The sequence below is a fragment of the Phyllobates terribilis genome, unplaced genomic scaffold, assembly GCF_046119375.1.
Source record: "Phyllobates terribilis strain yellow unplaced genomic scaffold, ASM4611937v1 Scaffold_120__1_contigs__length_5212024, whole genome shotgun sequence".
Lineage (NCBI taxonomy): Eukaryota > Metazoa > Chordata > Amphibia > Anura > Dendrobatidae > Phyllobates > Phyllobates terribilis.
The window spans coordinates 3480491-3492927 of NW_027362880.1; the positions used below are offsets into that span (position 1 = coordinate 3480491).

At 43.4% G+C, this 12437-nt stretch overlaps 1 protein-coding gene across 5 annotated transcripts in view; it reads left to right on the forward strand.

The window, feature by feature from the left end:
- The window catches only part of LOC141201629 (uncharacterized), a 44384-nt gene extending 32833 nt beyond the window's left edge, over positions 1–11551 (forward strand). For 2 of the 5 annotated variants that reach the window (XM_073663638.1, XM_073663636.1), the window contains exons 2-7: positions 5796–5935; positions 6059–6163; positions 6247–6370; positions 6454–6542; positions 6739–6829; positions 9127–11551. In XM_073663638.1, coding sequence (XP_073519739.1) covers positions 5870–5935; positions 6059–6163; positions 6247–6370; positions 6454–6542; positions 6739–6829; positions 9127–10649 — 1998 coding nt within the window. In that variant the 5' untranslated portion in view covers positions 5796–5869 and the 3' untranslated portion in view covers positions 10650–11551. Of the gene's footprint in view, positions 1–4406; positions 6164–6246; positions 6371–6453; positions 6543–6738; positions 6830–9126 lie in introns of those variants that run through there. The other 3 variants (XM_073663639.1, XM_073663635.1, XM_073663640.1) reach the window with 3 other exon arrangements.
- The last annotated feature ends 886 nt before the right edge of the window (positions 11552–12437 follow it).

Sequence of the window (12437 nt, forward strand, 5' to 3'; positions counted from 1 at the left end):
GCCCCCCACACAGTGTAATGCCCCCATTATGCCCCTTATGCATGATGTATGATGCCCCCACACAGTGTAATGCCCCCATTATGCCCCTTATGCAGTATGTATGATGCCCCCACACAGTGTAATGCCCCCATGATGCCTCTTATGCAGGATGTATGATGCCCCCACAGTGTAATGCCCCCATTATGCCCCTTATGCAGTATGTATGATGCCCCCACACAGTGTAATGCCCCCATTATGCCCCTTATGTAGGATGTATGATGCCCCCCACACAGTGTAATGCCCCCATTATGCCTCTTATGCAGTATGTATGATGCCCCCACACAGTGTAATGCCCCCATTATGCCCCTTATGCAGTATGTATGATGCCCCCATTATGCCCCTTATGCAGGATGTATGATGCCCCCCCACACAGGGTTTTGCATTATGCAGTGTGATGATGCCCCCCCCCACACAGTGTAATGCCCCCATTATGCCCCTTATGCAGTATGTATGATGCCCCCCACACAGTGTAATGCCCCCATTATGCCCCTTATACAGTATGTATGATGCCCCCCACACAGTGTAATGTCCCCATTATCCACCTTATGCAGGATGTATGATGCCCCCACGCAGTGTAATGCCCCCATTATGCCCTTTATGCAGGATGCATGATGCCCCCACACAGTGTAATGCCCCCATTATGCCCCTTATGCAGTATGTATGATGCCCCCACACAGTTTAATGCCCCCATTTTGCCCCTTATGCAGTATGTATGATGCCCCCACAGTGTAATGCCCCCATTATGCCCCTTATGCAGTATGTATGATGCCCCCATTATGCCCCTTATGCAGGATGTATGATGCCCCCCCACACTGGGTTTCGCATTATGCAGTGTGATGATGCCCCCCCCCACACAGTGTAATGCCCCCATTATGCCCCTTATGCAGTATGTATGATGCCCCCCACACAGTGTAATGCCCCCATTATGCCCCTTATACAGTATGTATGATGCCCCCCACACAGTGTAATGTCCCCATTATCCACCTTATGCAGGCTGTATGATGCCCCCACGCAGTGTAATGCCCCCATTATGCCCTTTATGCAGGATGCATGATGCCCTCACACAGTGTAATGCCCCCATTATGCCCCTTATGCAGTGTGTATGATGCCCCCACACAGTTTAATGCCCCCATTATGCCCCTTATGCAGTGTGTATGACCCCCCCCCCCCCACAGTATAATGTTCCCCCAGTACCGCCTGAGGTCCTGCAGTTGGAATAATCCCTCTGGAGAATGTTTTTTCCTTTCCCTGCTCCCCTCCATATATACCCTCGAGCATGTATACAGGCATGTAGTGGAGCAGGCATTACTAGATATCGAGGCTTTGTACAGTAATATACCGCATGAGGATGATATCAGAGGAGTAAGACATTTCTTGAAATCGAGATCAGTAGAGTGTAGCAGACATAATGACTTGATGGAGGATCTTCTAAAATTCACTCTTATGCATAACTTCTTTCTTTTTGATAGGAAGTATTTCCACCAGCTCAGGGGTACTGCGATGGGTAGCCTCTGTGCCCCCTTATATGCTAACCTATCCCTGGACTGGTGGGAGGAATCCTCAATATTCAGGGATGGCATCCATATATTGGGGTATGGTACAAATATATTGACTGCATTTTTATCACCTGGTCAGGGACGAGTGAACAATCTTTTTAATTTGTCGGGGAACTCAACATCAATAGAGTGGGCCTTAGATTTACATCTGAATTTATTATAATAATAATTTTTATAGCGACAACATATTCTGCAGCACTTTACAATTTTAAGGGGGACTTATATTGACAATACAGACTTTACAGAATAAGCATAACTCAGATATTAAAAGGAGTGAGGGCCCTGCTCGCAAGCTTACAGTCTATAAGGAAATAGGGGAGACACAAAAGGTAAAATGTACGTATATTGTATAATACAGCCTTAATATACTAAATAGAGTAAGTATATAACACCACATGAACTGGTCGCCAGCCAGTATGTGTACAGTACAGACAGAGGCTATGCAGTGCATGGATGGTATGAGCATGATTTTGAAGAAAATTTTAATATGGGCCAAACTGGGACAGTTAGATAAGTGTGTTGAGGTGATAGGCCAGTATAAAGAAATGAGTTTTTAGGGCACCCTTTAAACTGTGGGTATTGGGAATTAATCAAATTGTCCTGGGTAGTGCATTCCAAAGAATTGGAGCAGCATGCGAGAAATCTTGGAGACTGGAGTGGGAGGTTCGGATTACGGAGGATTTTAGTTTTAAGTCATTAGCAGAACGGAGGGCACGGGTAGGGTGGTAGACTGAGACGAGGGAGGTGATGTAGGGCGGTGCTGAATCATCAAGAGTTTTGTGGGTAAGAGCGATAAGTTTATATTGAACTCTGTATTGGATGGGCAATCAGTGCAATGACTGGCACAGGGAAGAGACATCGTTGTATCGGTTGGTGAGGAATATGACCCTGACTCCTGCGTTCAGGACGGATTGGAGAGGGGAAAGTTTATAAAGGGGGAGATCGATAAGTAAAGAGTTGCAATAGTCCAGACGAGAATGAATAAGAGCTACATAAGAGTTTTTACAGAGTCAAAGGTAAGAAAATTTCTGATTCTAGAGATGTTTTTGAGGTGTAGATGACACGAGCGCGCGAGTGATTTGATGTGAGGAGTGAAGGAAAGATCTGAATCAAGCTTGACCCCAAGACAGCCGGCATGTTGCTGGCGAGTAATGATGGAGTCACAAACAGAAATGGCAATATCAGGCATAGATAGGTTAGTGGAGGGAGGAAATAGGAGTAGTTTAGTTTTTGACAGATTAAATTTTAGATAGAGGGAGGGCATAGTGTTAGAGACAGCGGAAAGACAATCACTGGTATTTTGTAATAATGCAGGGGTGATGTCCGGAGAAGAGGTGTATAATTGGGTGTCATCAGCATAGAGATGGTACTAAAAACCGAATCTGCTGATTGTTTGTCCAATAGGAGCGATATATAAGTAGAAAAGAAGGGCTTCTAGGACTGATCTTTGAGGAACCCCGACAATAAGGGGGAGGGGAGAAGAAGAGGAGCCAGCAAAAGACACAGTGAAGGAGCGGTCAGAGAGGTAGATCCACAGTGTCGAATGCTGCAGAGAGATCCAGGAGAATCAGCAGGGAGTAGTGACCATTAGATTTGGCTGTTAGTAGATCATTAGAAACTTTAGTGAGTTCAGTTTCAGTAGAATGTAAAGAGCGGAAACCAGATTGTAAAGGGTCAAGAAGGGAGTTATCTGAGAGATAGCGTATTATACAGGAGTGGACCAGTCGTTCCAGGAGTTTAGATATAAAGGGAAGATTGGAAACAGGTCTGTAGTTAGCAGCACAGTTCTGGTCGAGGGATGTTTTTTTAAGTAATGGATGTATGCTGGAGTGTTTAAAAAAGGAGGGAAAAATACAAGATGAGAGGTAGAGGTTGAATATTTTAGTTAGGTGAGTGGTGACAGCTGGAGAAAGGGACTGAAGGAGATGTGAAGGAATAGGGTCACTGGTGCAGGTGGTAGAGCTAGAGGAAGCAAGGAGCCTTGTCACTTCATCTTCCGTGACTGGTTCGAAGTCAGAAAATGATCAAGATACAATGTGGGAGGGAGGAGCATGCATAACATTTGGGGATTGAGAGAAAATTTCCTGTCGGATATGGTCAATTTTTTCTTTGAAATAATTGTCCAGATCGTCAGTGCTGAGGTTGTTGGTTGGGGCCTGTGCTGTTTGATTAAGGAGAGAATGAAAAGTGTCAAACAGGTGTTTAGGATTATTGGGCCATGAGATGATGAGGTTGTTAGGCTGCGTGCACACAATGCTTTTTTCATGCGTTTCCGCTGCGGAAACGCATCAAAAACGCATGGTAATCCGCACCCCATGGTCCCCAATGGCATTCCGCAATGTCAATGCACATGCTGCGGATTTTTCCGCAACGTTTCTGCAGCGCTCATAAATCCACAGCATGTTCATTAATTTTGCGGAAGCGCAGCGGAAGCCATGCCATTGGCTTGCATTGAGACGCATAGAATCCGTGTCTGTACATTTGTACAAGCGGATAATATGCGTTTCAATGTGCGGATGGTACCCAGTTCTGGAGGAGAGAAGACTCTCATCCAGACCTGGGTACCATTGTACCTGTAAAAAAAAAGAATAAAATAAAAAATAAAGTTTATATTCACCTGTCCGGCGGCCCCTGCAGCGCTTCTCCTTCCAGGACCTGAGATGACGTCGCGGTCATGTGACCGCAGGCTGTCTCGCGAGATGCCGGCAAGCCAGGAAGGAGCGCGACAGCACACACGGCGGCATCGGAGGTAAGTATAACTTTATTTTTTTATTTTTACGTTCACACTGTATAAATCCATGCCGTTTGCATGGATTTTTACAGTGTGACCTAGTTGTCAAGCACTTTCCAAGTGATGCTATCGCCTGGAAAGTGCTTGTCAGTCCGCATGCGGAAACACATGCGTTAACGCATGTGAATCCGCATGTATTCCGCATGTATTCTGCAGGAAAAATGCATGCACAATCTGCATGCGTTTTTTCCGCCAGGGAGATGCATAAATGCTGCAGAAATTTTCTGCTTCATTTCTGCATCGTGGGCACATAGCCTCAAAGTAGGTTTGTTTGGAGAGGTGAAGGGCGGAGTTATAGGTTTTAAGCATAAATTTATAATGGAGGAAATCTTCAGCCAGATTAGATTTTGTCCACAGCCGTTCGGCACACCTGGAGCCCCGCTGGAGAAAACGTGTTTGCAGCGTGTTCCAAGGTTGTCGCCGTCTGTGCCGAGTTGTTCTCTGTGTAGAAGGTGCACCTTCATCCAGGGCACATTGCAATGTTTCGTTATAATTCTTCAGTGCAGAGTCAGGGCATGAGAGGGAGGAGATTGGGGCCAATGATGATTGCAACGTTTTCATAAATTTCTGGGTGTTAATGCCATGTATATTTCTATAAGTGTGGAAAGTGGGGGTGTCTTGAGCAGGGTGACAGTTCTTGACAGAGAATGAAAGAAGGTTGTGATCAGAGAGTGGAAGAGGAGAGTTAGTAATGTCATGTATTGAACAGAGCCGGGTGAAGATCAGGTCAAAGAGTATTTCCATCTTCATGTGTAGGAGAATTAGTAAGCTGTGAAAGGCCGAAGGAGGAAGTTAGCGATAAAAGATGAGTGGCAGATGGGAAGAGGGAATCGCCTAATGGGATGTTAAAATCTCCCATGATGAGGGTGGGGATGTCATAGGTTAGAAATTTTGGAAGCCAAGTGGCAAAGTGATCCACAAACTGACGGGAGGGGCCCAGAGGGCGATACACAACCGCCACTCGCAGGGAGAAGGGCCGGTAGAGTCTGACTGTGTGGGCCTCAAAAGAAGGGATGAAAAATGAGGGTACTGAGGATATAACCTGAAAAGTACATTTTATTTAAAGGAGCAGACCAACACCAATTATTACCAGTTGCCTTTCCTGCATGTACTGATCAAGAAGGATTGTAACGGGACCCTAGGGACACTCATCTACCAGAAACCTTCAAGCACTAATAAACTACTGAAGTGGGATAACCACCACCCCCATCCCCATAAAAAGAGGAAAATCCAAGGGACAATTTTTATGGTTGAGAAGGTACTGCTCGACTGTCACAGATTTTAATATACAGGCAATAGACCTGAACACCAGATTAAGGGATGTAGGGTACTCGTGGTACATTTTGGATTCCGCATCATCGTTTGCAGAAAAATGGTCTTATCCATCAGCTTATCTTTTCCTCATTCAGATCTCTAAAATACCGGATCCTCTCAGTGAAGATCGTCTATATAAGAAAATTTTCCTGATTTATCCAGGAAAATCATGGACAAGATGGTGGAGGGGATATTACACCTCACCCTAGAGATCCTCTTCCGGCTTACTGGAGAGGTGAGCGATTCTGATGACGTCACATTACAGCATTCTTGGAAATAACAGATGGACAGAACTAGAGAGGTGAGGACTCTGGAAATGTCTGTAGTGAGATTTATTAATGTGACTCTCCATAACCAGAGATTAATCACGGGGCCTCCACCTCACCCCCTAATACATGAGGACATCAATGACCAGAAGATCCTAGAACTCGCCTACAAGATAATTGAGCTGCTGACTGGAGAGGTGACACTGCTGGGAATGCTGGGACATTATGCAGTAATGCTGTGAAGGGATCAGGGGGATGACGGTATCATTGTATGTGTCAGGTTCCTATAAGATGTCAGGATGTCGCCGTCTATTTCTCCATGGAGGAGTGGGAGTATTTAGAAGGACACAAAGATCTGTACAAGGACGTCATGATGGAGGTTCCCCAGCCCCTCACATCACCAGGTAATAGACAGGACTAAATGCACACGGCCTATAATTATCTGTATGTAAAGAATGAATTCAGTCCCTGTATGTGTTTCCTCCAGATCTATCCAGTAAGAGGACAACACCAGAGAGATGTCCCCGTCGTCTTCTTCCACAGGACTGTAAACAAGAAAATCCAAATGTTCCTCAGGTAGATAGAGAGAAGGTGTCATGAGATCTCCCCTATGATGTGTAGACGGCTGTAAATGTCATGTCTTCAGTTCTGTTTTATCCATCATTATTATGTTTTATATTTGTGTAATGAGAATGGTGGAGATGGCAGGATTAGAGCTGATCATAGATGTGACTTCTCCATCTGTCGGTGACTTTTACAATATTTGTTTCAGGGTGAAGATCTGACCCATATTAATACTACAGAGACATACGGAAGGGCTGATGAGCAGTGTAAAGAGGAGATTCCTACATATGACTACTCAGGTGAGTAGTAACCACTGAATACAGAGAAGTCCCTGTCTGTGGCTGCTTTATCAGTGGTGTAGTCGTATCACAATCGTGTGATCACCATTTTGCCGCTAGACTCCAACATTCTCCTCCGTTCGAAAATATTCAAATTACTTTGTGTAATTGTGAAAGACCTTTTCTATAGAACTTACAACCTGAAGGATCCACCTACCCCCTGGGATTAGGAGACGCTGACCGTTACCTGCCCAGGTCTGTAAACTATAAAGCCAAATGACAGCGTACGTAGAATGTGCTGACAAATTAAAAAATCACTTGAAGAAAAATATGATGGGCCTGTAAGAGAAAGCGGAGGGTAATGATGCTGTTGGCTTCCTAGATCCCTGATATCTTATTAGATGAATCTACCTTCTCTCCCTTCTGTGCTGCTGAATGTGCTCATATGGTCCCTACAAGACCAGGTCCAGTCTTTCTGGCCAAACTTCACTTTTATGATCGACAACATTAAATGTCCAGTGAGGCCAAGTGTGAATTTCTGTACAATAAGAACAGAGTTTCCCTTTATCCTGACTTTTCAATTTCTTTTAAAACCAACTAACTTCAAACAGGATTGTCATAAACTACACAGAAAACATTACACCTGTGCCATGATATATCTCTAAGTTGTGCGTGGCTCATGGCTGTAATATACATTTATTCACGCCTGCAGGAGATGTGTTGGCATGGCTCGAGCCCTGGTTTCATGGATTCACTCCACGTCATAAATAGTATTGAGCGAATTTGTTCGGCATTTCAAATTCGGGTTAGTTTTCGGGGTTCCGGCTTGTTCGCGCCAAATGGTCCACCATAAATGAGTGCAACTCCAGTTTAGTGTTGGATTTCTCCCCTCATACATACGTGGTTGTTGGGGATGTTACATGTTTATATATTCTTTATTTTTTTTTACATATTTTTATTTTTTTCACTCTTTATGATAGTTTCATTCTGGTGGGATCGGCCGGCCTCACTTATGTGAGTCTGTAACTCCCTGGTCGTCTTTCAAAAAGATCTCCATTGCCTCTTCCAAATACCTGAGATCTAAATTTAAGACACCTCAGCTCTTCAGTATTATAAAAAAGTTCTCTTTGAATGTCTAATATTTCTTCTTGACACTCATCTGCCAGAAAATATTGTCCCTTAGCGATAGTTTAGATTGAGAAGAGCCACCGAGCCCCATACTCTAATTACCCCAGAGAGGTTTCACCACTAGTTACTCATTTTTCTCTGATGAAGACTGTTCAGTTTGATCATTTCAGTAGAAGTGTTATTGTCTGTAGACACAGTTTTTGACTTCAGTAATCCTCTGCTTTAACCCCTTCCCGCAGTCAGTATTATGTTTCTAATCAGGCCCCATTTTTCAAATTTGACGTGTGTCACTTTATGTGGTGATAATTTTGGAATTCTTCACAAAGGATAATAGGAAACAAATGGACCTTACAAATTATTTTCCAACTTCTTTTGAATCTGACAATACCCTATATACGGTTCTACACTACTGTTTGGGCACATGGGAGGTTGAGAAGGGAAGGAGCGCCATTTAGCTATTAGGAATGCTCAAAAGATGGCTACCATGAACAGGCTTATAACTATCTATCCTGTTTACAGATTTCACAAATTACTTTGCTCATCACCCTTTAACTCTTCTACATGGATCTGAACCTACACAGAGACCCCTAGGCTTGGGCCATGGTGTTACCTGCTATTCGGTGGAGTGAGATGGAAAGAAGAATAGTAAGGTAACCGGGTCAGAACCAGGAGGGCAGAGAAAATACAAAATCAGAAGACACCAGAGTAGTCAGTAAACGGGCCGAGGTCACAACAGGAAACAAATACACAAGCCGGGAGCTGAGCACAGAGGACTGAACCAGAGGAGAACAAGGCTGTATCTGGCAGCTTCCGGCAATATGCTTCCAGCTTTAGTAGGGTGCGGTGCTTTCCAAATTGCTGAAGCAGGGAGCAGATTACTCCAGCTGGACTGCACACACACCCATACTGCCAGACTCGATGGTACTACAGGTCCCAAGCACCCTAATCTTAGTGGCTGGACAGAGCCTGTACCTTTTACTCCATATTTGGGAGGCAGAATAAACAAACAGGTGAACACCACGCTCCACTGCTTCATCCTATGAGGTTTTCTATTAGATGGTCATTGTCCAGTGATTTTTTTTTTTTTATATAACTTGCCTTTTTTACAGACAATTTAAGTAGAAATGTTCAAAAATATAAAATTCAAGGATTCTTTATTAAAAAATAATAATTGTTTTTATTCTTGGCAGATGTCTGTACCAGGAGATCAGAGGGACAGCTGACACCTTCAATTTTCAAATCAGATAATTTTCAGATCCCACAGGATACAATTGAAGTGAATGCCATTACTGCAGATATACCATCATCCCTTCACAGCCAAGATCTGTCATCTGATCCTTTGAAACACGTCCTGTCTTCTGATTCATTACCGACTACTAAGGAAAATCAAAGTCACAAAATAAGCATTAAAAAACAAACTGCTCCTAAAGCAAAGAAGCCATTTTCACATTCAGAATATAGAAATAGTTTTCCTCTCAAAAAGTCTTTTCTTAAACATCAAAAAATTCACACAGCGAAAAATAGATTTTCTTGCTCCAAGTGTGGGAGATGTTTTAATCAGAAATCAAGTCTTGTTAGGCACCAGATAACTCACACAGGAGAGAAGCCATTTTCCTGTTCAGAATGTGGGAATTTTTTTACAGAGAAATCAAATCTTATCGCACACCAGAGAACCCACACAGAGGAGAATCCTTTTTCATGTTCAGATTGTGGGAAAAGTTTTGTACAGAAATCAAATCTTAATATACATCAGAGAACTCACACAGGGGAGAAGCCATTTTCATGTTCAGAATGTGGGAAATGTTTTACAGAGAAATCAACTCTTATCAACCATCAGAGAACACACACAGGGGAGAAGCCATTTTCATGTTCAGAATGTGGGAAATGTTTTGCAAAGAAATCAAATCTTATCAAACATGTGAGAACTCACACAGGGGAGAAGCCTTTTCCATGTTCAGAATGTGGAAAATGTTTTACAGAGAAATCAACTCTTATCAACCATCAGAGAACACACACAGGAGAGAAGCCGTTTTCCTGTTCAGAATGTGGGAAATATTTTACAGCGAAATCAAATCTTATCAAACATCACAAAACTCACACAGTTGAGAAGCCTTTTTCATGTTCAGAATGTGGGAAATGTTTTACAGAGAAATATACTCTTATTAAACATCAGACAACTCACACAGGGGAGAAGCCTTTTCCATGTTCAGAATGTGGAAAATGTTATAACCATAAATCTAGTTTTCTTAAGCACCAGAGAACCCACACAGTGGAGAAGCCATTTTCATGTTCAGATTGTGGGAAATGTTTTGTACAAAAATCATGTCTTAATATACATCAGAGAACTCACACAGGGGAGAAGCCATTTTCATGTTCAGAATGTGGGAAATGTTTTGCAAAGAAATCAAATCTTTTCAAACATCAGAGAACTCACACAGGGGAGAAGCCTTTTCCATGTTCAGAATGTGGAAAATGTTTTACAGAGAAATCAACTCTTATCAACCATCTGAGAACTCACACAGGAGAGAAGCCATTTTTATGTTCAGAATGTGGGAAATATTTTACAGAGAAATCAACTCTTAAAATCCATCAGAGAACCCACACAGGGGCAAAGCCTTTTTCATGTGCAGATTGTGGGAAATGTTTTGGACAGAAATCACATCATAATAAACATCAGAGAATTCACACAGGGAAGAAGCCTTTTTCATGTTGAAAATGTGGGAAATGTTTTAAACAGAAAGCGCATCTTGATAACCACCGGAGAACCCACACAGGGGAGAATGCCGCAACTACACCCAACTAGTCTCTGTACAGACAAGAAAGGCCCTAGCTGTACAACTAGAAACGCCACCACAGACCTAACTCCCTAATAAGTCGTTGAGGAGTTTCTCATACCTCCTGAGTAACCAGAGGGGAGGCTGCAACAAGGGGAAAGGAAAGTATGAAGTAAAATACGAAAACCCTGAATGAGAAGCAAAAACACATTCATATAGGGCAAAGAAGGCAAGCTAAGGAGAACCCAAAATAAAAGGAACAAGTATAATCTCCCAGAAACCTAACATTGTTAGACTTAAAAGGTACTGGGAGGAAAAGCAAACTGACCGGGAGGATAGTTTCACCTTTGTGGTGAAACTTATAAAATTCATCCTCACCTGTATACAGTGCCTACAAGTAGTATTCAACCCCCTGCAGATTTAGCTGGTTTGATAAGATGCAAATAAGTTAGAGCCTTCAAACTGCAAACGAGAGTAGGTTTTATGAACAGAAGCATAAATCTTACAAACCAAAAAGTTATGTTGCTCAGTTGAATTTTATTAAATTTTAAACATAAAAGTGTGGGTCAATTATTATACAACCCCTATGCTTAATATTTTGTGGAATAACCCTTGTTTGCAATTACAGCTAATAATCATCTTTTATAAGACCTGATCAGGCCAGCACAGGTCTGTGGAGTTATCTTGGCCCACTCCTCCATGCAGATCTTCTCCAAGTTATCTAGGTTCTTTGGGTGTCTCATGTGGACTTTATTCTTGAGCTCCTTCCACAAGTTTTCAATTGGGTTAAGGTCAGGAGACTGACTAGGCCACTCCAACACCTTGACTTTTTCCCTCTTGAACCAGGCCTTGGTTTTCTTGGCTGTGTGCTTTGGGTCGTTGTCTTGTTGGAAGATGAAATTACGACCCATCTTAAGATCCTTGATGGAGGAGCGGAGGTTCTTGGCCAAAATCTCCAGGTAGGCCGTGCTATCCATCTTCCCATGGATGCGGACCAGATGGCCAGGCCCCTTGGCTGAGAAACAGCCCCACAGCATGATGCTGCCACCACCATGCTTGACTGTAGGGATGGTATTCTTGGGGTCGTATGTAGTGCCATCCAGTCACCAAACGTCACGTGTGTGGTTGGCACCAAAGATCTCGATCTTGGTCTCATCAGACCATAGAACCTTGAACCAGTCTGTCTCAGAGTCCTCCAAGTGATCATGAGCAAACTGTAGACGAGCCTTGACATGACGCTTTGAAAGTAAAGGTACCATACAGGCTCGTCTGGAACGGAGACCATTGCGGTGGAGTACGTTACTTATGGTATTGACTGAAACCAATGTCCCCACTGCCATGAGATCTTCCCGGAGCTCCTTCCTTGTTGTCCTTGGGTTAGCCTTGACTCTTCTGACAAGCCTGGCCTGACACTTTCAAAGGCTGTCCAGGCCATGGAAGACTAACAGTAGTTCCATAAGCCTTCCACTTACGGATGATGCTCCCAACAGTGGAGACAGGTAGGCCCAACTCCTTGGAAAGGGTTTTGTACCCATTGCCAGCCTTGTGACCCTCCACGATCTTGTCTCTGATGGCCTTGGAATGCTCCTTTGTCTTTCCCATGTTGACCATGTCTGAGTGCTGTTCACAAGTTTGGGGAGGGTCTTAAATAGTCAGAAAAGGCTGGCAAAAGAGATCTTTAATCCACACATGTGAAGCTCATTATTCTTGGTGCCTGAACTACTTCT